The following is a 21,331-nucleotide window of genomic DNA, read 5'->3' as shown; positions in this document are numbered from 1 at the left end:
CCTGGTGGGGGGGGATAGGGAGGGTGGGAGGGAGAGGATATGGCGATATATGTATACATATAGCTGATTCACTTTGTTGTACAGCAGAAACTAGCACAACATTGTAAAGCAATTATATTCCAGTAAAGATGTTAAAAAAGAACCGGTGCTACTATTTTAAAACTTGATTCCCTCATCCCTTTCCTTACAGCTCCGTGAAGCTATGGCTGCCTTAAGAAAGTCAGCTCAAGATGTCCAGAAGTTCATGGATGCTGTCAACAAGAAGAGCAGTTCCCAGGATCTACACAAAGGTTAGAGTCAGGAGGCACCTCAGTATAGGTGCGGGCATGAAATCCTACAAAGAGATTACATGGATAACTGGCTTTGTTTTAGCATTTCAGAATCCTTCTTCACCTCTGTTTGGTTCTTTTAACACCACAGATTTTCCTTGCTGTCTGCTTGTCGTTTCTCCCCCTGCTGAACAGCTTACGGGATCTTAGTTCCCCATCCAGGTATTGAACCTAGGCCCACGGCAGTGAAAATGCAGAGTCCTAACCACTGGACCACCGGGGAAGTCCCTTGGCTTAAGTCTTTTGTCTGCTGGTTTTCTACTGTGTGATGGCTTTGTCCAAATACCTTTTTAGCTCCATGCTCATGATTTCTTCTTCCAGATGAAGGTTAAAGAGAAGAGAGTAACTCAAACCCTTAAAAAGAGGTCTGAGGGAAGCTTTGTAGAGTGTGGCTGTTAAGAGATCCTCCCAGGAATATGTTTTATAAAATGCTACGTGGCATTTAATGGGTGGTAATTAATGTTATTAATAAGGAGTTGGAAATATTTGGTTAAAGTGAGATGGTCTTGAGTTACATGTGAATTTCAATTCAAGTTTTTCCTGTTAACATAAACAGTTGATTCGACTGTGTCTTATATTTCTGCCCTTGGCCAACAGAGCAGTAAAAGTGGCTAAGGATCAAAAGATTACCCCACTTGCCCCAATAACCCAGTACTCTCTTTATTTTTCCATTCTTTCCCCAGTCTATGCCATATCTCTTTATGCTTTCTTCCTAGGAACCTTGAGTCAAATGTCTGGAGAATTGAGTAAAGATGGTGACCTGGTAGTTAGCATGCGCATTCTGGGCAAGAAGAGAACTAAGACGTGGCACAAAGGCACCCTTATTGCCATCCAGACGGTTGGTATGTTCAAGCTAGAGGAAGAACTAATGAAAGACAACCTGCAGGTCTCCAATGCTGATTGTTTCTTTTCCCTGTAGCCTTGCCTTTTGTCTCTCACGTAGCAACCAGGATTCACACAGAAACTGATGGTTTTTAAAATTTTTTGTTTATCTTTCCCTTTTACTCAGGGCCAGGGAAGAAGTACAAGGTGAAATTTGACAACAAAGGAAAGAGTCTTCTGTCAGGGAACCATATTGCCTATGATTACCACCCTCCTGCTGACAAGCTGTATGTGGGCAGTCGAGTAGTGGCCAAATACAAAGATGGGAATCAGGTCTGGCTCTATGCTGGCATTGTAGCTGAGACACCAAACGTCAAAAACAAGCTCAGGTACCTGGACAGAGGATTGTAAAGAGAGTGGGAGCCGGGAGCACAGCACCTGCCCTGTTCAAGCCACAGTCCAAATCTCACAATTAGCTTTTGTGTTCTCAGTCCCCAGTGGCCAGAAACTCTTTCTTTGCCATGGAGTCATGTGGATGATTCTTTCTCGCCCCCCCGCCACACACACACCCTTTTTTCTCCTTTTCTCAAGGAGAAAACTAGGTAGGGGAGAATAATTCAGATTGATTAATGGTTAGGTGGAATAGAGAATTCATATAGAAGGAAGAAATGGAGACTAAATGTTTTTCAGCAGTTTAGGAATCTGACAATATAATGAGAATAAATGGCTTTTGGCAAAGTGGGGATATGTTGGTTAGATTAAGGGAGAATTCTAATATTCTTTTCCATTATGGTTTATCACAAGATATTAAATATAGTTCCCTGTACCATACAGTAGGACCTTATTGTTTATCCATTCTGTATGTAATAGTTTGTATCTGCTAACCTAAGGGAGGATTCTTAACTCTTGGGGTGGGAAGAGAGAATAGTAGGAAGAAAGTAGTGCACCGAACATCTTCCCTGGAGTGTGTCCTGTTTGTGATCCAGAGGCATGGAAGCTATAAGATAATTTCTGTCGGTCGAGTTAAATATCATAACCCCCAATCTTTCTACCATCACTCTTTCCTTACAGGTTTCTCATTTTCTTTGATGATGGCTATGCTTCCTATGTTACACAGTCTGAACTGTATCCCATTTGCCGGCCACGTGAGTGTCCCTCCTTTCTTCCTTAGTTCTATCCATTTCCTCCTCTACCTTGTATTTCTTCTTAAGACAACCAGTTAAAAGGCCCTAATGTTTTTGGTGCTTTAGTCTCAAAGAGGATAAGTTTCATTAATGTCCTTTGAGAGTTACAGTTTTATTTGCTCATCTCTAGTGCTGGGTCTTTGCAGCCAAAGAGTCAGACACTAGAAGAGCATGACTTACCTTGAGTGGATGCTCATATTGTAGATGTCTTTTGATTTCATTTCTGAGTGATTTAGGTTTGAGAAGATACTACTTCTTTCCTAGTCTCATGCTTAATCTAACATTTGTATAAATCTGTAGTCTGCATAGTGCTTTCATAGCACTTTCTCATGGTGCTTTCTACAGAAGCTGTATTAGATGGGGGCTTCATAGTGTCCTCTGTACTTGTGACTCTGGCTTGGGAGAGACTCTTAACAGAAGCAACTGTTTTTAATTGCAGAAGAGTCAACTAACATGGCTGTGTTTCCACATAACATGGCAGTAAATACATTCAGGGTCCCTTAAAAGCCTGGTGGAGCATGAGAAGGAAGGACAGGTTTTTTTAAATCAATTTCATGGTGCCACCTATTGTTTTTGATTTACCTTTAGACTTACCAAGTTAGCAAGAATTTCCACTTGACTTTTCCTAAGAAGAAACAAACATTTTTATGAAATTAGTGCCTCACCTATGTTTTCATATTGCTTATTTAGTATTTACTTGATTTGAGTGTACATTTACACATTAGGTTCAGTACTTTTAGGTGATCTTGGTTTTGCTTCCCTTGAGGTTATGATTTCTTCGTTTATTTTTTCTCTCCCTCCCAACCTGAAAAATACCAAATGTCTCCTTGCCAACCATTTTCCCCTATCAAGACATGCCCTACCTGCCCTCTCTCAGCCCTACTTCTTCCTTGGGACAGTGAAAAAGACTTGGGAGGACATAGAAGACATCTCCTGCCGAGACTTCATAGAGGAGTATATCACTGCTTACCCCAACCGCCCCATGGTTTTGCTCAAGAGTGGACAGCTTATCAAGACTGAGTGGGAAGGCACGTGGTGGAAGTCCCGAGTTGAGGAGGTGGACGGCAGCCTAGTCAGGATCCTCTTCCTGGTACTCTTCTTCCCTAGAGTTTTAGAGGCAGGGATTTGGGTGAGATGGGGGAGCATAAGAGGCGATGATGATGATGATTTTGTAGAAATGCCATAGTTTTCCTCTTTCTTATCCTCTTACCTGTTCTTGCTGTTTTGGGTCAAATTTTACTTTATCTTCTTTTTGGTTCCTGTATGAGTGGTTATGAAAAATAAATTCCCTGAATTTAATTATGACACTAATCTGCATGACACTGTTTTTGTTTTTCTTCAGGAGTATCCACAATGCATGTAGGTACAGAGAAGGCGGCTAGTTCTGTTTGCCAGGGTTAGGGCTTTGATAGCATAGTGGGACAAAAAAGAAGGATCAGTGAATTCGAGGTCTTGATGATCTTTCAAGGCCCAGTTTAACTCTTAGATCTTCTATACCTATCCTTTACTTCTGTCTCATGCCTTTCTTAGAATTATATTTCTTCTCTGAACTGTTTCATCCCTTTGATCCTAAGGCCTTATGATCCTTGTTACACTTCTTATACTCAGTATAAACATCTATCTCTCTTATAATTTTTCACACAAGGAATATATGTGTTTTTGTTTTGGGGTTTTTTTGTTTGTTTGTTTTTGTTGTTGTTGAATTCCTGATGCCTGTCATGGAGCCTGGCACATAAGTTTATTGAATAGATAGGGAATTCAGGGCTCATCAGGGAGATTTCGCCCAAGGGAGGCACATAGTATGTATTCTTCACAAGCGGCGGTGTAGATTCTAGCCTTTAACCCATTCGCCCCGCCACCTTTCCTTCCTCCCAATCCCCCAGGATGACAAAAGATGTGAATGGATCTATCGAGGCTCTACACGGCTGGAGCCCATGTTCAGCATGAAGACATCCTCAGCCTCTACACTAGAGAAGAAGCAAGGCGGACAGCTCAGGACACGTCCAAATATGGGTATGTCCTGAAAGATACCCTGGGAGAAGGAAGAAATGGACAAACCAGCAAAGGGGTTTATGTACAATGGCTATATCCTTTGTTTGCCAGGATTACACTACTGACTCATTGAAAACAGGACATGTGCCCTGAATTGTTTCCAGTAGTGGTGATGGATTTGTGATGCTGCCTGCACATTCTATGGCTCTGATTTGTTCTAAAAAACACATAAAAATCTGAAACAACTGGCTTAGGTTAGGGGTATTATTGGTAGTAATTACCTGTGTTATCCACGTGAAGATTATTTGCTTTGTGTGTTATCTGTGGTCAGTTTTTTTAAAGCCCAAACCGGTTTTGTTTTTGTTTTTATATATTCCTGGCATACTTTCTGGTTAATTTTTCCTGACAACATTAGTTGATCAAAGAATGCGTTTTTGAAAAATTTTACCAAAGTATAAGATAATTACTAATGTAAATCGTCTGAGGCAGGAAGATGAAATCTTGTTATTTAAGTAAAAGTCAGCCTGTGCCAGTATTCCCACTCATTGGTGTAAATAGTGAGATCTGACAGTCTTAGCACTTAGTCAAAATGTTTCCATTGTTGCTTTTTTAGATTATATAAATTGAGGATTAGATGTGTGCATGAATATAAATGACACAGTTCTCATCTTCTCAATGGTCAATTTCCTTTTTCCTATAGGTGCTGTGAGGAGCAAAGGTCCCGTGGTCCAGTACACTCAGGATCTGACCAGTACTGGAACCCAGTTCAAGCCAGTGGAGCCCCCTCAGCCTACAGCTCCACCTGCCCCACCTGCCCCACCTGCCCCACCTGGTCCACCTCTGTCCCCCCAGGCAGGTGACAGTGAGTGAGTGCTATTCCTTCTTTTTCGCTGGTTTCTTTCATATTGTATTTTCTGTATCCCTTACTATATGACCTCTAATCTCCTAGAAGCTTGGAAAGCCAGCTTGCCCAATCTCGGAAGCAGGTAGCCAAAAAAAGCACATCCTTCCGGCCAGGATCTGTGGGCTCTGGTCATTCCTCCCCTACATCCCCTGCACTCAGTGAAAATGCTCCTGGTGGGAAACCTGGGATCAGTCAGACACATAGGTGAGAAAATCTCAGGCTCTCTTTTGGGGGTGTTGGCAGTGTGGACTGAATGGTCACTGTATAGGGAGGTTCCTTAGCCACAGGGGTCTAGTTAAGATTATGATGGTGAGAAGTTTGAACTTGAAAAGGAAGCTTTAAACTTGGACGTTTCCAGGAAACAGAATGTAAAAATAATTGAATTAGAAACTAGGCACCTAAAAATACAATGACCAGAAAGTCATTTGTTAAGATTGCTTATTGAATATGGTGTCATCGTTGGTACAATAGAAAGGGAACTCTGTAGCCTCTTTCCTTGAATCGTGGGAGTCAGTAAGGGTATTTATAGGACACATAGCAGGAAAAACTAGCATTGGTAGAAGACTGGACTCTACTTCCATAAGTCTCAGGCAAAAAAAATTTTAGGAAAATATATGCTGTTGAAATAGAGATATTATCAGTCACTGAAGAGTAACCAGAGCATGTCATTTTCCAGGTTTAGTAAGGCAAGGGGAAATTTGACTTTCTTGTATCATCTTTAGCTTTAAGAGGACAGCTATTTGAAAGGTTAGAGAAGTGGTTGAGCCAGCTGATGGGCTAAGTGTACACTAGAGAGGTGCTATTGCTTTCTCATCTGAATTCTTGCATCTCATTTGCAGATCACCTTTAGGATCCACAACCTCTGCCCCAGCACCCCCAGCACCCCCAGCTCCCCCAGTACCCCCAGCCTTCCATGGCATGCTGGAGCGGGCCCCGGCAGAGCCCTCCTACCGCGCCCCCATGGAGAAGCTTTTCTACTTACCTCATGTCTGCAGCTATACTTGTCTGTCTCGAGTCAGACCTATGAGAAATGAGCAGTATCGGGGCAAGAACCCTCTCCTAGTCCCACTACTGTATGACTTCCGGCGGATGACAGCCCGGCGCCGAGTTAACCGCAAGATGGGCTTTCATGTTATCTATAAGACACCCTGTGGCCTCTGCCTTCGGACAATGCAAGAGATTGAGCGCTACCTTTTTGAGACAGGCTGTGACTTCCTCTTCCTGGAGATGTTCTGTTTGGATCCATATGTTCTTGTGGACCGAAAGTTTCAGCCCTATAAGCCTTTTTACTATATTTTGGACATCACCTATGGGAAGGAAGATGTTCCTCTGTCCTGTGTCAATGAGATTGACACAACTCCCCCACCTCAGGTGGCCTACAGCAAGGAACGAATCCCAGGCAAGGGTGTTTTCATTAACACAGGCGCTGAATTTCTGGTTGGCTGTGACTGCAAAGATGGTTGCCGGGACAAGTGAGTTGGTTAGGGAATTGCTGGCCCTGCCTCCAACTTTGTTGTGATTGTTTTTCTTTCCACTTCTTTGCCTTATACTGCACTCCTCCTTTCCTCACCTCCCTTTACCTTCTTAGCTGGAGCTCCTGCCGTAAGGCCTCCATAAAAACTATGAGACTGAGGGGCTGGGGCCCCATAGCTTAACCCTGGGTGCATGTGTCTTATGTTCGTTTCTCTGATTCTCCTTTTCCTTTGCTTCCCTCCATTATGCTTTCAGTTGCCACTTGTTTTGTTCTCTGTCTCTTTATCTTATTCTCACTCTGTCATATTCTGTCTTTAACATTCTCATTTATATGTATGCAAGAAGAAAAATTTCACTACTCTATCACCATCCTTTTATCAGTAGTAACTTCTTGCCTCTAAAGAAAGTGTCACAGCTGTAGCTGTTGTACCCTTCTGTTCTATACAGGTCCAAGTGTACCTGCCATCAGCTAACTCTCCAGGCTACAGCCTGCACCCCAGGTGGCCAAATCAACTCTAACTCTGGCTACCAGTACAAGAGACTAGAAGAGTGTCTTCCCACAGGGTAAGTAGTCAGGGGAAAATGAAGCACCTCAGAGACTGAATTCTTGTTTTTCTGTGCTTGTAACAACCATCAGAATTCTAAATATTGGAGCCAAAAATAGGATAACTGAAACAGACATTTTATCAATTAAGCCTCAGTTACTGAATTCCCAGCCCATGTTTCTTCCTTGAGCTTTCCTCAAAATGAATACATAAAATGATTGAATAGTATCTAGCAATTTTCTGTTGCAGTAAAAGATCACCTTGATTTCAGAGCTGTACGATTATTCTAACAGATTGTGGTTTACTCTGGCAAGCGAGATGTGTTCAGAGAGGAGACCTGATTATATAGGACTTTGTAAATCAGAATAAAAATTAGAGTCAAATTCATGATGTGATGGGAAGCTGTTAGGGAATTTTAAGCAGGCAAATGATGTGATCTGCCTTTTAAAGATTACTCTGACTTCTCTATGAAAAATAAGTCTTTAGGACAGCAAAAGTAGAATTTGGTAGACCAATTAGATACTTTCAGGAACATAGGTAAGAAGTGGTGGTTGCTGGGGCTTGTACTAGAATGAAGGTGGCAGTAGAGATGAAAGCGGATACACTTGGGGATGCACTTCGAGGTAGAGCTGCAGAACTTCATAGATTGCGGAATGGGAGGGAAAGAACAGATCAAGGACAAGTCCTAAATTTTATCGTTGAGCAACTAAGTGGATGCTTGTGCTTTTTACCGAGATGGAAGACTAGAGCTAGAGTTGCAGGTCTGAGTAAAAGTCAGCTTCTGTTCTGGCCATGTTAAGTCTGAGATGCCTGTTAGGCAACCCAAGTGGAAATGTCAAGAAGGCATTGAGGACTTCCCTGGTGGCGCAGTGGTTAAGAATCCGGCTGCAAGTGCAGGGGACACAGATTCAAGCCCTGCTCCGGGAAGATCCCACATGCCGCAGAGCAACTAAGCCCATGCGCCACTACTGAGCCGGCGCTCTAGAGCCCATGAGCCACAACTACTGAGCCCATGTGCCACAACTACTGAGCCCATGTGCCACAACTACTGAAACCCATGAGCCTAGAGCCCGTGCTCAGCAACAAGGGAAGCCACCACAATGAGAAGCCCACGCACCACAACAAAGAGTAGCCCCCACTCACTGCAACTAGAGAAAGCCTGCGCGCAGCAACGAAGACCCAACGCAGCCAAATAAATAAATTAATTTATTTAATTTTTTTTTTTTTTTTTAAGAATAAAGGGCATTGAGACTTCTGAAGAGAAGTGTAAGGATTGGGCATAAAGAATTAGGAGTCATCAGCTCAGGAGTGATAGTTAAAGCCTGGACGAGTTCATCTAGAGAGAATATTGATAATAGAAAAGAGAAGGGGCCCAGAGTAAGCCCTGGGCTATCCAACTAGAAATTGAGCAGAGGAGGTGGAGCCAGCATGTGAGATTGAGAAGGACAGGTCAGGGAAAGAGGAGGACAGTGAAAAAAGTGGGATATAATGTGGTAAGCTGGGTGTATATGAATATGTGAACTAATTAGCCTAGTACTCAAGATACATAATTAACAGAGAGGATGAAAAGGGAAAGAATCATCAGTGAAATAATTCAGATGCTTTCCCATAACGGAAGGGACTGTGTTTCCAAAGTGTAAAGGCCAGTCAGGTCCTAGCATAACGGATGAAAATAGATCCCCACTAAAACACATGATGATAAAATGTGATCATTGTGTCCACAGAACACTGAGGACAAAAAGAAAATACTAAAACCTTCTAGAGGAGAGAAAGAGACCACAAAAGAAACAAGAATTCAAAAAAAAAAAAGAATTCAAAGTGACTTCGGCCTTCTCAAAATAACATTGGAAGCTAGATGGCAATTAAGGAATCTGTTCAGAATTCTAAGGAAAATTATTTCTAACCTAGAGTTCTAAACCCAGGAAAACTATCAGTTGTTGGTTAAAGTAGGCTAAAGCCTTTTTTTTTTTTTTTTTTTTTAAGTTATTTGGTTTTGGCTGCGTTGGGTCTTTGTTGCTGCACACAGGCTTTCTCTAGTGTGGCAAGCGGGGGCTACTCTTCATTGTGTTGCGCAGGCTTCTCTTGTTGCGGAGCGTGGGCTCCACACTTGCGGGCTTCAATAGTTGCAGCACGCAGGCTCAGTAGTTTTGGCACGTGGGCCCTAGAGCGCGTAGGCTTAGGTAGTTGGGGTGCGTGGGCTCTAGGGCTCATGGGCTTCAGTAGTTGTGGCACGCAGGCTCAATAGTTGTGGCTTGTGGGCTCTAGAGCGCAGGCTCAGTAGTTGTGGCACATGGGCTTAGTTGCTCCGTGGCATGTGGGATCTTCCCGGACCAGGGATCAAACCCTTGTCTCCTGCATTGGCAGGCAGATTGTTAACCACTGCGCCACCAGGGGAGTCCCTAAAGACATTTTTTAGACATGAAATACCTCAAAATTTCCATTATTTTCCCTCTCAGAAAATTACTGGAAATGTTTACAAAAATGGGGGGGAAAAGACAAGAGAGAAGAAGGCATATACTGATCCAGGAAACAGAGGCTCCAGCTCAAAAGAGAAGTGAGGGGAATCCCACATGATAATGAAGTCAAGGGGGCTTCCAGGCTGACAGCTGTGCACCAGATGTAGAGAACAGCCAGTGTCAGAGCAGGTCAGATTTGGCTGCAGGAGAGACTTTTGGGAAAGGGGGTTTGATAGAAAACCTGATGGTTTTGAGTATCTTCAGAGGAGATTGAGACTACTGGGGAAATCAGGACATAAATTTGAGCTGAGTGCATATTGAAAACTAAGCAAAGGAAAAGACACCTGTTAGCTTTAGCTGCATTGTATCATTTATGTTTTAATTATAAACAAAAAAAATTGAATCTTGTAACAACATTTAGATTTGATAATGCTGAGTAGTAGGTGCCTGTTCATTATATCTTTTTTACATGTTTGAAATGTTTCATAAGAATATTTCCACAAATATGTCACTCCCCTGCTTAAAACTCTTTAAAAGCTTTCCACTGCACTTTGGATATTATTCTAACTCTTAATCTTGGATCACAAGACAATGTACTATCTGGCCCCTTCCTATCTCTCTACTTCCAAAACTGTTCCAACCACACTGATATTCTTCAGTGCCTGGATCCAGTTCACCCAGTGTTTGCCAGCCTACCTCAAGAGGCTTTGTACGTACTGTGCCCTCTTCTTGGCATCCTTCCACTGTTGTTTGCATGATTATCTTCTTTAACCTTGAGCTCTCAGCTTTAATCTCATCTCCTCAGAGAGACCTTTCCTGGTCACTCTAAAACTAGGTCATTTTCACTCCCTTAATTCTCTCATTGAGAGAGTGTCCTTTAGTATCTGTGACAACTTTATTTTATTTGTTGACTTGTTTTTGTTCTCTTTTCCGTTAGAAGGTAATCTCCATGAGGGCAGGAACCTTGTCTGTCTTGCTCACCATTGTATCACCAGCAGCTAATTTACCCAGTGCATGGCACATAGTAACCATTCAAATTTTGTTGAATGAATGAATGAATGATACTCAGTATAGCTACTCTGAAAATCTCATGTGTTGGTGATTAGGCCTGAGTTCAAATTCTGGCCTTGTTGCTTCCAAGCTGATCCTGTTTTATCAGCTGTAGACAGAGTATATGAGCGCTAATACTTTCCCAACCCCGGTGGGGTTTTAAGGACCTAACAAAGATGTTTCGTTTCTTTTTTTTTTTAAGATTTATTTATTTTTGGCTGTGTCTGGTCTTAGTTGCAGCGCATGGGCTCTTTGTAGCAGCACATGGACTTCTCTCTAGTTGTGGCGTGCAGGGTTTTTTTCTTTCTCTAGTTGTGGCACACAGGCTCCAGGGTGCGTGGGCTCTGTAGTTGGTGGCACACGAGCTCTAGTTGAGGTGCGCAAGCTCAGTAGTTGTGGCGCACAGGCTTAGTTGCCCCGCAGCATGTGGGATCTTAGTTCCCTAACCAGGGATCGAACCCGCCTCCCCTGCATTGTAAGGCAGATTCTTAACCACTGGACCACCAGGGAAGTCCCTTAAGTATCTTTATTTTATGTATCTATTTCTACAAATTGACTTATTTTAATGTCTCTAAATCCATATTCACCTCATAGTTTGCTTAGCTTTTCTCCAGTTGTTAGGCATTCTGTTATTCACTGTTACTATCTGTAGTGCTATAAATATCTGTATCAGTCACTTTTCCCCCTTCTGAGTTATTTCTTTGGGCTATATTCCCAAATGAATCAAAGAGCATAGACAGTTCAGTAAATCTGCTCATTTAGATCATTACCTGATCAATGATGACACCTTAAAAATTATAAAAGTTCTGTGGATGTAATGGATGCTCTAGTGATCGTGTTATGATTGATTTTATTGTGACCTCCTCCCAGAGTTTATGAGTGTAACAAACGCTGCAATTGTGACCCAAACATGTGCACAAACCGGTTGGTGCAGCATGGACTGCAGGTTCGACTGCAGCTCTTCAAGACCCAGAACAAGGGCTGGGGTATCCGCTGCTTGGATGACATTGCCAAAGGCTCCTTTGTCTGTATTTATGCAGGTTGGTGATGAAATGAAAGGGTTGCTTTCTGGGGTTAGGACACGGTGGGACATTGAATCATAAACAAGTTGAACTTAAGAATGCTTAACATGTGAACTGGGGGAAAGGGGAAGCCAGAATTTTCTTCTATAAAGAACATGAGTGATGTGCCTGTCTGGGTGGATCAAGAAGGGACAGAAGTGCTTCAGGAGGACGAGAACAAAAAGGGATGAAGGAGTGGGATAGGGAGGGCGGGAGGGAGGGAGACACAAGAGGGAAGAGATATGGGAACATATGTATATGTATAACTGATTCACTTTGTTATAAAGCAGAAACTAACACACCATTGTAAAGCAATTATACTCCAATAAAGATGTTTAAAAAAACAAAAGGGATGAAATTGTGGACATGATGTTTCAGCAGAGAGACATGATAGGAGAGTCCAGTGTTTCATTTTTTCCCACATCACTCCACTCCACCCAGAGATTTAGCATAACTGAAGAACTCTCTTTTGGTAAACAAAGTAAAGGGGAAGAATGGAATGGCAGAAAGGGCAAGATTTAAAACTATAGTAAGTTCCGCTTACTCTCATAGTTAAGACGCTAAGAAGGAGGTATCATCAAAGAGAAATGAGACACCATAATGGAGGCGATTTGACTCTCTTTGCTGGTGGGCTGGATATTGATGGAATGAACTTTATTCTTTCTAAAAGCACCTCATAACCCTGGAAGGCCTTTCTCTTCATTCCCAGGCAAAATCCTGACAGATGACTTTGCCGACAAGGAGGGCCTGGAAATGGGTGATGAATATTTTGCCAATCTGGACCATATTGAGAGCGTGGAGAACTTCAAGGAAGGATATGAGAGTGATGTCCCCTGTTCCTCTGACAGCAGTGGTGTAGACTTGAAGGACCAGGAAGATGGCAACAGCGGTACAGAGGACCCCGAAGAGTCCAATGACGATAGCTCGGATGATAACTTCTGTAAGGATGAGGACTTCAGCACCAGCTCGGTGTGGCGCAGCTATGCTACCCGGCGGCAGACCCGGGGCCAGAAGGAGAATGGATTGTCTGAGATGCCTTCCAAGGACTCTCGCCCCCCAGACCTTGGGCCCCCACGTGTTCCTGTCCCTCCATCGATCCCTGTAGGTGGCTGCAATCCACCTTCCTCTGAAGAGACACCCAAGAACAAAGTGGCCTCGTGGTTGAGCTGCAATAGTGTCAGTGAAGGTGGCTTTGCTGACTCTGATAGCCGTTCATCCTTCAAAACTAGTGAAGGTGGGGAAGGTCACGCTGGGGGAGGCAGAGGGGAGGCTGAGAAGGCTTCCACCTCAGGGCTGGGCTTCAAGGATGAGGGTGACATCAAGCAGCCCAAGAAAGAGGTAAGCAGTGGCAGGAAACTTGAGAATTGTGGCTTTTGTGTAACTTTTTTGTGGTAACAAACAATGTGGTCTCACCATGAGTCTTTTTTTTTTTTTGGCCGTGCCACGCGGCTTGTGGGATCTTAGTTCCCTGACCAGATATCAAACCTGTGCCCCCTGCAGTGGAAGCGTGGAATTCTAACCGCTAGACTGCCAGGGAAGTCCCTCATGAGTCTTCACATACAGATTATTTACTTGATGGATATTTCTGTGGCAAATCTGATTAACCTACCCCTAATACATTCCTAGTGTTGGTTTAAAGAACCAAATTATTTTAAAGTCAGCCTGCTGGGGGGAAAGTATCTGATTTATTCCAAAGTGAAGGGTTTATAAGTAATTTTTTTAATTGCTGTTTCAAGTTATCTACATCATTGCTTTCTTTTATTATAGTAGAATGATCTTACGAGAATTGATCTTATGTGTATTTTTAATGATGTTGGAACTTAGCACATTACAGGTGGTGAACTGTCCCTTGTCCTTGTAAGATTCTGCCCATGGTGTTTTCCATGTACATTTTTTAATGCCCTATTGTTGGGAAGGGTTAAAGACCCCTCCCAGGGGGGCTTCCTGATGAGAATGATTGTTACTCTTAACTTGCAGAGTAATTTCTTCACACACACTCCACTTTAGATAGTGTACCTCTTACTGGCTAATGTCTTTGGAGGTCATTTGAGGTGAAGTCTGTAATCGTTGGATTTGTTATTCAGGACCAGAAAACATTTAACCCTTCACTTGCTCTCTTTTCCAGGACCCTGATGACCGGAACAAGATGTCAGTGTGAGTGCCTCTCTCTTTGACCTTTTTCCAAGTCTACCTTCTCTAAAGCCTACAGAAGTAGCCTAAGAAACATCCAGTAACCTGACCCCTCTCATGTCTTCCTCTCCCATCAGAGTTACTGAAAGCTCTCGAAATTATGGTTACAATCCTTCTCCCGTGAAGACTGAAGGACTTCGCCGCCCACCAAGTAAGACTAGCATGCATCAGAGCCGACGACTCATGGCCTCTGCTCCGTCAAACCCTGATGTAAGTGACCTTTCTCAAGCTGCACCTTACCCAGCTTTCTGTTTTATTCAGAGTCTGAGTAAAGGAACATTCTCACCTCATCAAGTCTGTCACCATAATTACTGTTACATATCTGATTTCTCTGGCCTTGACTTCCTGCTTCATTCTCCTTCACCCAGCATCTAATCTTGCTATAGTCTGAGCTCCTTCCTGCGTAACCATAGGTAAAAGCAGGGATTCAAAAGGGCCCTCTCCATTTACCCTTATTCCTTCTTTTCACCCTTCCGCTTCCCCAGGACATCCTGACACTGTCCAGCAGCACAGAAAGTGAGGGGGAAAGTGGGACCAGCCGAAAGCCCACTGCTGGTCAGACTTCAGCCACAGCCGTTGACAGTGATGATATCCAGACCATCTCCTCTGGCTCTGAAGGGGATGACTTTGAGGACAAGAAGAACATGTCTGGTAGTCTGGAAGAATTTGGGGGGTAGTAGGAAAGAACCAGTTGGAGGGAAAATTCAGATCCTGAGGGTTAAAGCATCTCTGGGAGGGCTCCCTGACTCCCAGCTAAACTGTTAATATCAATGTTTGACACATCCCTTCCCTCTCTTCTTCCCAGTTCCCTACTCTTTTCCCTCAACCCCTTTATCCAGATCTAATCCTGCTTGAAAAAAATGCCACCTAGGCTCTTTGCCTCAGAGTCCCAGCTTATTGGTATTCCTGAACTGCCCTGGGTGGGATAAAAATGGAAGTAGAGGGCTTCCCTGGTGGCTCAGTGGTTGAGGGTCCGCCTGCCGATGCAGGGGACACGGGTTCGTGTCCCGGTCCGGGAGGATCCCACGTGCCGCGGAGTGGCTGGGCCCGTGATAAAAAAAAAAAAAAAAAAAAAAAAAAATGGAAGTAGAATGTCCAGTCATGAGGTAGGACAGGCCTAACCCCATTCTTCCTGTCCAGGTCCAATGAAGCGCCAAGTGGCAGTAAAATCAACCCGGGGTTTTGCTCTTAAATCAACCCATGGGATTGCCATTAAATCAACCAACATGGCATCCGTGGAAAAGGGAGAGAGTGCACCTGTCCGTAAGAACACACGCCAATTCTACGACGGGGAGGAGTCTTGCTACATCATCGATGCTAAGCTTGAAGGCAACCTGGGCCGCTACCTCAATGTGAGACCCATTTCCCTCGCCTGTATGTGCTGATTATCCCATGGTCCTCACATTTCCAGTACTTTTAACACAACTATGTAAACCCACCTTTTCTTGTTATAAATTCTTGATCTCAAAGGATCTTTCAAAACTTCTCTGTTGTGATGGGGAGGATCAAATGGCATTGTTTTCATCCAACTCTCACTCACCCCACAAAGCCAGATTCTGTTTCCTTAGTTCTTATTTGAATCTGTCCTTAACCCTACAGCACAGCTGCAGCCCCAACCTGTTTGTCCAGAATGTCTTCGTGGATACTCATGATCTTCGCTTCCCGTGGGTGGCCTTCTTTGCCAGCAAGTAAGAGGGAGTCAGGAAAGGGGATGGCTGGGGAGGGGCAAGGACTACAGAAATTTGAAGGGTCGCTCCTCCATCTGTGATCCAGCACTACCTGCATGCTCAGTCACCCCAGGTGCCTGGGTTATCTGCTGTTTCACCACACTCCTTCCTTTTCTTCCTCTTCAGAAGAATCCGGGCTGGGACAGAACTCACCTGGGACTACAACTACGAGGTGGGCAGCGTGGAGGGCAAGGAGCTGCTTTGCTGCTGTGGGGCCATCGAATGCAGAGGGCGTCTTCTTTAGAGGACAGCCTTCTTCCTAACCTTCCGAACCCTTCCTGAACTGCCCTTTCCTCAGGAACTGGGTCTTCCTGACCGTTGAATTCTGACCCCCAAGTCTCTAGTCTGGCTACTCCCCCAGCTCCTAGTAGATAGAAATGGGGGTTCTGGATCAGGAGATCCCTTCCACTGTGGTGCTAGCAGGCAGGGCCCCTCCCCCACCTCCTGAGGCATAGAGGTGGGAGAGGTCACCACTCTAACCTAGGCCTGACATCCCTTCAGTCCTCCTGTTGCTCACCCCTCCCATCCTACATTTGTTCAGGTGTTCATGCTTCTAACAGACTTTATTCCTAGAATGAGGGCTGTGTATTTTATTATCCCTGGTTTGTATTGTTTCTTGAAAGTCTTTTAACAAGATGTTAAAACTAAGATTGTGATTTGATTTTTCTCCCTCAACTCCCAATTCGGGGTCTTTTGATGAGAGCTGTTTTTCCCCCATCCTTCCCAGTGGGCAGCTGTCATTAATCTTGACCTTTCTCTACTTTTGCTTTTTCTTACTTGCCATCTGAAATTTTTAAATGTTATGTAACCGTGAGGAAGGCATGAGGAAGACTACCTTAGTTTATTTAGTTGATCCCTCTTCTCAGTTCCTAAGAGTCTCAAACACTGGTTGCCGTGTTTTACTTAATCTTTAATATATTTTAATTAAAAAAACCATTAACAGTACGTTTTGGTCTGAAGTGGTCCCTCTGCTGAAACGCCAGGCGCTAGCTGTAATTCTGGCTTTAAAACCAAAACCCCAAATGTTTAATAAATAAAAATTAGAACTAGTTGCCATTCTACTCCAAACCAGCTAGCCTAGGGAAAGAGGCCAGAGAAAGGAGGCAGTAAGATCTTGGACCTGTGACTACAGGGACAGCTGGCAGAGTAGTAACAAAAGACTGTCTGAGCAGTCCCCATTGTGGCCCCCACCTTTTGGCAGAGGTAGGATAAGGGTCATGTGCACCCTCCTACACTCAATTCATTTGTATCTTAGGAGGGAGAAAGTTAAAAGCTCAGCTTTGGTTTCTGGTCCAAGTTAGGGAGATTAGAAAGGTGAGCCTTGGTCCAACTTTGGCAGAATGAGGCCCACGGGTGGGACAGTAAGGCACGACCCTGGCTCTGGAGGTCTGGGAGTCAAAGGCAGACAGCTAGGGCCAGATTCTGAAGAATAAGGAATGTGAGTTGTGACCCCCACCCCCGGAGCTGAGGAAAGGTCTCGAAAGCAATAGAAAGGACAACTTGGAAAGTAGAGAGGAAAATAAGACCATCCCCCGCTCTAACAAGGATATAACCAACCTCCCCTTCCCTGGGGATAGGCTGGTTAGAATTTGGTTTAAAGGCAACTGGGTGAAAAAGCAGCAGGGGTGGGGACACAGAGAAGAACACCCTCCTCTTGCTTTCTCCTTTCTCCCCAGAGCTTCAAGCGACCCTGTGGGGAGAGTGGGGTAGTTCCTTGGCTTTATGCATTAATCTGAGGGGCAGCAGGGACAACGGTTCAGTCAATCTTACGATGGTTGTTATTGAGGATGGGGTGGCCGTTGGCTAGGGGCCGGCTCTTTGCTCCTCCCCCAGCTGCAGCCTCCTCCCCCTCTGAGCTCTCTGTTTCTTCCCGGTCACTGCGTTCATCTTCTACCAGCTGTGGAAAGGGATGAGAAGGGTTACAAACCCCTAAGGACTGCCTCTCTCCGCAGGCTTTTTCCAGCTACACCCAGGGCCCCCCAGTAGTTTTTACAGGGTTGCTGATATGGGAAGGGAATTGGGGCAGTACTAGAGTTGATGGGAGTAGGGCCTACACAATGGGGACAGAAGCTTCACCTTTCCAGTTATGAACTTGTGGGCCATGCGCAAAATGAGGTAGGCCCAGAAGATATGCAGCAGCTGTAGCACTCCCATCATGAAATTGAAGAAGTAATAGCCAAAGAAGGCAGGATAGAGCTCCAGTGGGTACACCAGGGTGCAGTGCAGGATCCTTGGGATGAAAAGGGAGAGACAAGAACTGTGAACACAGAAAAGAAGGGGTTAAGATGGAAGACTGAAAATGTGGGTGCGGAGCAGGGAGACTCCTGATTTCTTGAAAACAGGAGTATAGTGTCACCTCCTACTCACCAGAAGGGCAGGATGACCAGTCGGGTGATGATGAAGACAATGGCGAAGACGATGAAGATGTTGTTGCAGGTGTTTTTCCATCCCGCATAGTTAAACATCTTGGCTGACTGTGTAGACAGCCCCCATCCATCATGAGCTCCCTACTCCCGTATACGTTCCTATGTACGCCCCAGTTACCACACTGGCTCTGTGCCCCCAGCTCCTTGATCCCGGGAACGTCCACCCCCCACCACCACTACCCCACCACCACCACCCCACCGAAAATGGATAGAGGGACAGAAGAACCTGCACCAGGGTCTCTAGGCTTGAAGAAATGCCCAGAAATCCTGACCTCCAGCAGGTAGTCAGAAGAGTCATGCAGAGCCATGATAAGAGTCCCTGCTCGGACGTAACTGGCAAACCAGGAGAAGCTAATGAGGATGATGGTGGCCACGTGGTGGATGATCTGTTCCTTGAAATCCTGTAGAAAAGATGCAGCCTCCAGAGGACCTTTTCCTGGTCCCTAGCCTCCATTCTTCCTCCCCCTCACCTTTAATTCCACTTATCCCACAACTCCATCCAAAGCACCCAGAAGTCAAAGGGGAGGCTATTCATCCCAGGGCTTCATTTTGGCTTCTAGGCTTAATGGCACAGCCCCTTGACCCACCTTTCGCTTGACATCAGAAGCAATGCTGAAGAGCAGGGACCAGTAGAAAGACAGTTCAATCATGTAGTACCAATACTGGGAAGGGATCATGCTCTGGGAGAGGGGAGAGGAAAGAGGAAGGTAAGGGACCCCAGAGCAACTGGACTCAAGGGACTCACCTCTCCAAACCCAGCCCTCCCAGAACATGAGGTTATGTTTAGCACCATGACTCCGGTCCTTTCTGTCACATACTCCGAGATCATCTCTTCACAAGAATGTGTATGTCCTAATCCTATCCTACACTGGTTCTCTTAATCACCCCATGTAAGGAATCAGGACCCATCTCGTACCTGTATGGGATATCCCTCCCAAACTTTCCTCATGTCATAGAACCAGGGTTTCTGCAGAGAGATGGTGAGAGGTTAAAGGAGAAGGGACCCAAATTCTGTGGCCTCATCCCACCTTGCCAGAGAATCTACTCCCAGCTCCCAGTAATCCCCACTCACGTCTACAATGACAGCCATGCCGGCAATGAAAGCAATCAGGTAAAACGTGAATCTCCAGCTGGAAGAGGAAGCAGAAATAGCTAGGAGAGTGGGGTGGGAGAATGGCACAGCCCTCCAACCAACCCCCAAGTACCTCCCTCCAGATAGCCTCTCACAGATATTAATAACCGAATTTCCCTCCTCAGCTGGGTATAATCTCCCTGCATACAGCTATGACCCACCCCTCCCACCAAAATACATCAGACCTTCCTCTGCTGCCCAGTTTCTCTTGTTCCAACCTCCCCTACCTTGCTTCTCGGAACTTCTTCAGGAGACTGGGCCGGTCCTGGTTGCGGCGGCGGCGGAACCAGCGCTCTACCTGGCGGCCAGAGAGCCCGCTCTGCCGTGACAGAAGCTCTACCTCTGCCTGAGTGCAGTGAAGAAGCCCATTACACTCCGCTTCGGAACTCAGCAGCACCCCACCCTCTGCCAGTAATGACCCAAGTTGGCCCCACTGCTTTCCCATCTCTTCCGCCACCAGAGCTGGCATTCCAACCCTATCTCCTCCTCACTCCCCACCAGAACTCTTAACTCCCAGAACAGGGTCTGCAGCTCATACCTGTTTGGGCTGCTTGCCACTGGTCAGGTAGAAATGCTCCAAAGTGGGGTTGAGAGGTGCCCGCAGCCGAGTTTTCTCTTTTACATTCAGGAGGGCAGCCAGTGGTGTAGCCACGTAACTGGGGAAGGGATACGAGTGAGGACCGTCTGGCTCTCTTGAAGCACCTCAGTCTCCTGGTAGCCCCTAAGCTAGGGGGCTGGCGGGGCGGGAGTGCAAGCTCAGACAACTTTATCCTGGGCCTCAGTTTCCCGGCAACGCCCTCTCTGGCTGCCTTGGGCTGCCCATAGCTGACAAAGCTGCCTGTGTTCACTAGCGACCAGGCGGGTGGAGGGTGAGAACAAATAACCATTGAAGGAAAGGGCCTGGGGGTGCTGAGCCCTCAGAAAGACAATGCTGCCTTCAGTAGGGGGCACACAGTAGGCAGGGACCTGGGTGGTGAGAACACCAGGGTCCAGGACCAATTAAACAGCAAGAGACAAACTTGAAGTACAAGAAACTATGGCTGGCAGCCAGGGAAGGCATAGGGGTATGTTGGTATGCTCACAGCTCAAAGAAGTATCGAATGATGAGGAAGAGCAAGGCCAGGGGTAGTGTGATATAGAGGTCTGAGGCTTTGGCGTAGACACGTCCATCTCGGTCTTCTAGATCAGCCCAGGTTAAGTTCACAGGGAGCCACAGCCGTTCCCACCAGAAGTAGTCATATAAGGTCTGGAGCATCCTGAGTGAGGAAGGGGAAGGTAGAGGGCATCAAAGCAGGCAGCAGTGTAAGAAGAGACAGATGAAAATTTCCACAGTGTTAACAGAAAGGGCAGGGGCAGAGACTCAAGCCCTGGGTTTTGGTCCTGGCCATGTGGACAAATCAGTTTCCCCATCTGAAATATGGTGGCTTTCCAGCTCTAACATTTACTATGCACATCAACCAAAGGTGATGCTAACAGCCCGTAGAAATCCTGATTCCCTAGACTTAAGAATCTTGGGGGTCTCTCCATCATTTTGCTATCCTCAAGTGGAGGACAGGCAGGATCTGGCCCTAGAAGCTGTAGCCAACAATCTTAACTAAAGTCAGAGGCATCCTCCCTTCCTCGCACTCTCCAGCCTCCCCCTAGTGCCCCCAAGCAACCCATAACTGGAAGCTTCCTTGCCAGGGAAGCTCAAGAAAGGATTGCAGGGTTGGGGCAAACCCTTCCTCCTCCTTCCCTCTAAGCCACTGAGGCAGCAGGTCCTAGGGAAAATTAAGAGGCCTGAGTAAAGCAAAATTATGCTCCCAAAGAATGCTGAGCTCCAGGACAACCAATGGACATCAAAATATTGCACACAAGATTAATACCCCATGCCAAGCCATCCAGTTCCTAAACATAAGGCAGAAGAACCCAATCTGAAGCCTATCCTCAGAAACAAAATGAAGACAAGGCTTCAGGGAGTCAGGGATTGGGGGACAGAGAGTCGAGACAGCAGACTAAGACATCTGGTAGAATTAGGAGCTATTTCTTATTAAGGCTCAT

The 21,331-nt window shown here is 45.4% G+C and overlaps 2 protein-coding genes across 3 annotated transcripts in view; one reads left to right on the top strand and one right to left on the bottom strand.

The window, feature by feature from the left end:
- Positions 1 to 16,678, top strand: part of SETDB1 (SET domain bifurcated histone lysine methyltransferase 1) — a 30,636-nt gene extending 13,958 nt beyond the window's left edge. Inside the window, exons 6-23 of one of the 2 annotated variants that reach the window (XM_024762848.1) lie at positions 191 to 290; positions 1,046 to 1,171; positions 1,339 to 1,540; positions 2,223 to 2,296; positions 3,235 to 3,425; positions 4,219 to 4,348; positions 5,028 to 5,193; positions 5,277 to 5,435; positions 6,071 to 6,703; positions 7,152 to 7,268; positions 11,626 to 11,795; positions 12,526 to 13,154; positions 13,942 to 13,970; positions 14,084 to 14,216; positions 14,492 to 14,657; positions 15,147 to 15,358; positions 15,606 to 15,694; positions 15,860 to 16,678. In XM_024762848.1, the coding sequence (XP_024618616.1) occupies positions 191 to 290; positions 1,046 to 1,171; positions 1,339 to 1,540; positions 2,223 to 2,296; positions 3,235 to 3,425; positions 4,219 to 4,348; positions 5,028 to 5,193; positions 5,277 to 5,435; positions 6,071 to 6,703; positions 7,152 to 7,268; positions 11,626 to 11,795; positions 12,526 to 13,154; positions 13,942 to 13,970; positions 14,084 to 14,216; positions 14,492 to 14,657; positions 15,147 to 15,358; positions 15,606 to 15,694; positions 15,860 to 15,977 (3,444 nt within the window). In that variant the 3' untranslated portion in view covers positions 15,978 to 16,678. The remainder of the gene's footprint in view (positions 1 to 190; positions 291 to 1,045; positions 1,172 to 1,338; positions 1,541 to 2,222; positions 2,297 to 3,234; positions 3,426 to 4,218; positions 4,349 to 5,027; positions 5,194 to 5,276; positions 5,436 to 6,070; positions 6,704 to 7,151; positions 7,269 to 11,625; positions 11,796 to 12,525; positions 13,155 to 13,941; positions 13,971 to 14,083; positions 14,217 to 14,491; positions 14,658 to 15,146; positions 15,359 to 15,605; positions 15,695 to 15,859) is intronic. The other variant, XM_024762849.1, reaches the window with a different exon arrangement.
- On the bottom strand, positions 16,626 to 20,547 carry CERS2 (ceramide synthase 2). Its single transcript, XM_024762850.1, has 10 exons — positions 20,374 to 20,547; positions 19,830 to 19,947; positions 19,519 to 19,637; positions 19,232 to 19,289; positions 19,076 to 19,126; positions 18,747 to 18,839; positions 18,432 to 18,560; positions 18,101 to 18,207; positions 17,810 to 17,963; positions 16,626 to 17,630 (listed from the first exon to the last, which is right to left on the bottom strand). Exons 1-10 carry the CDS (start codon positions 20,544 to 20,546, stop codon positions 17,490 to 17,492), a joined length of 1,143 nt encoding a protein of 380 aa, XP_024618618.1. The 5' UTR covers position 20,547; the 3' UTR covers positions 16,626 to 17,489.
- Positions 20,548 to 21,331: the final 784 nt, after the last annotated feature.

This window comes from Neophocaena asiaeorientalis, unplaced genomic scaffold, assembly GCF_003031525.2.
Source record: "Neophocaena asiaeorientalis asiaeorientalis breed wild unplaced genomic scaffold, Neophocaena_asiaeorientalis_V1.1 scaffold167, whole genome shotgun sequence".
Taxonomy (NCBI): domain Eukaryota; kingdom Metazoa; phylum Chordata; class Mammalia; order Artiodactyla; family Phocoenidae; genus Neophocaena; species Neophocaena asiaeorientalis.
The sequence above is the reverse complement of the archived record's forward strand: the minus strand, read 5'-3'. Positions and strand labels throughout refer to the sequence as shown.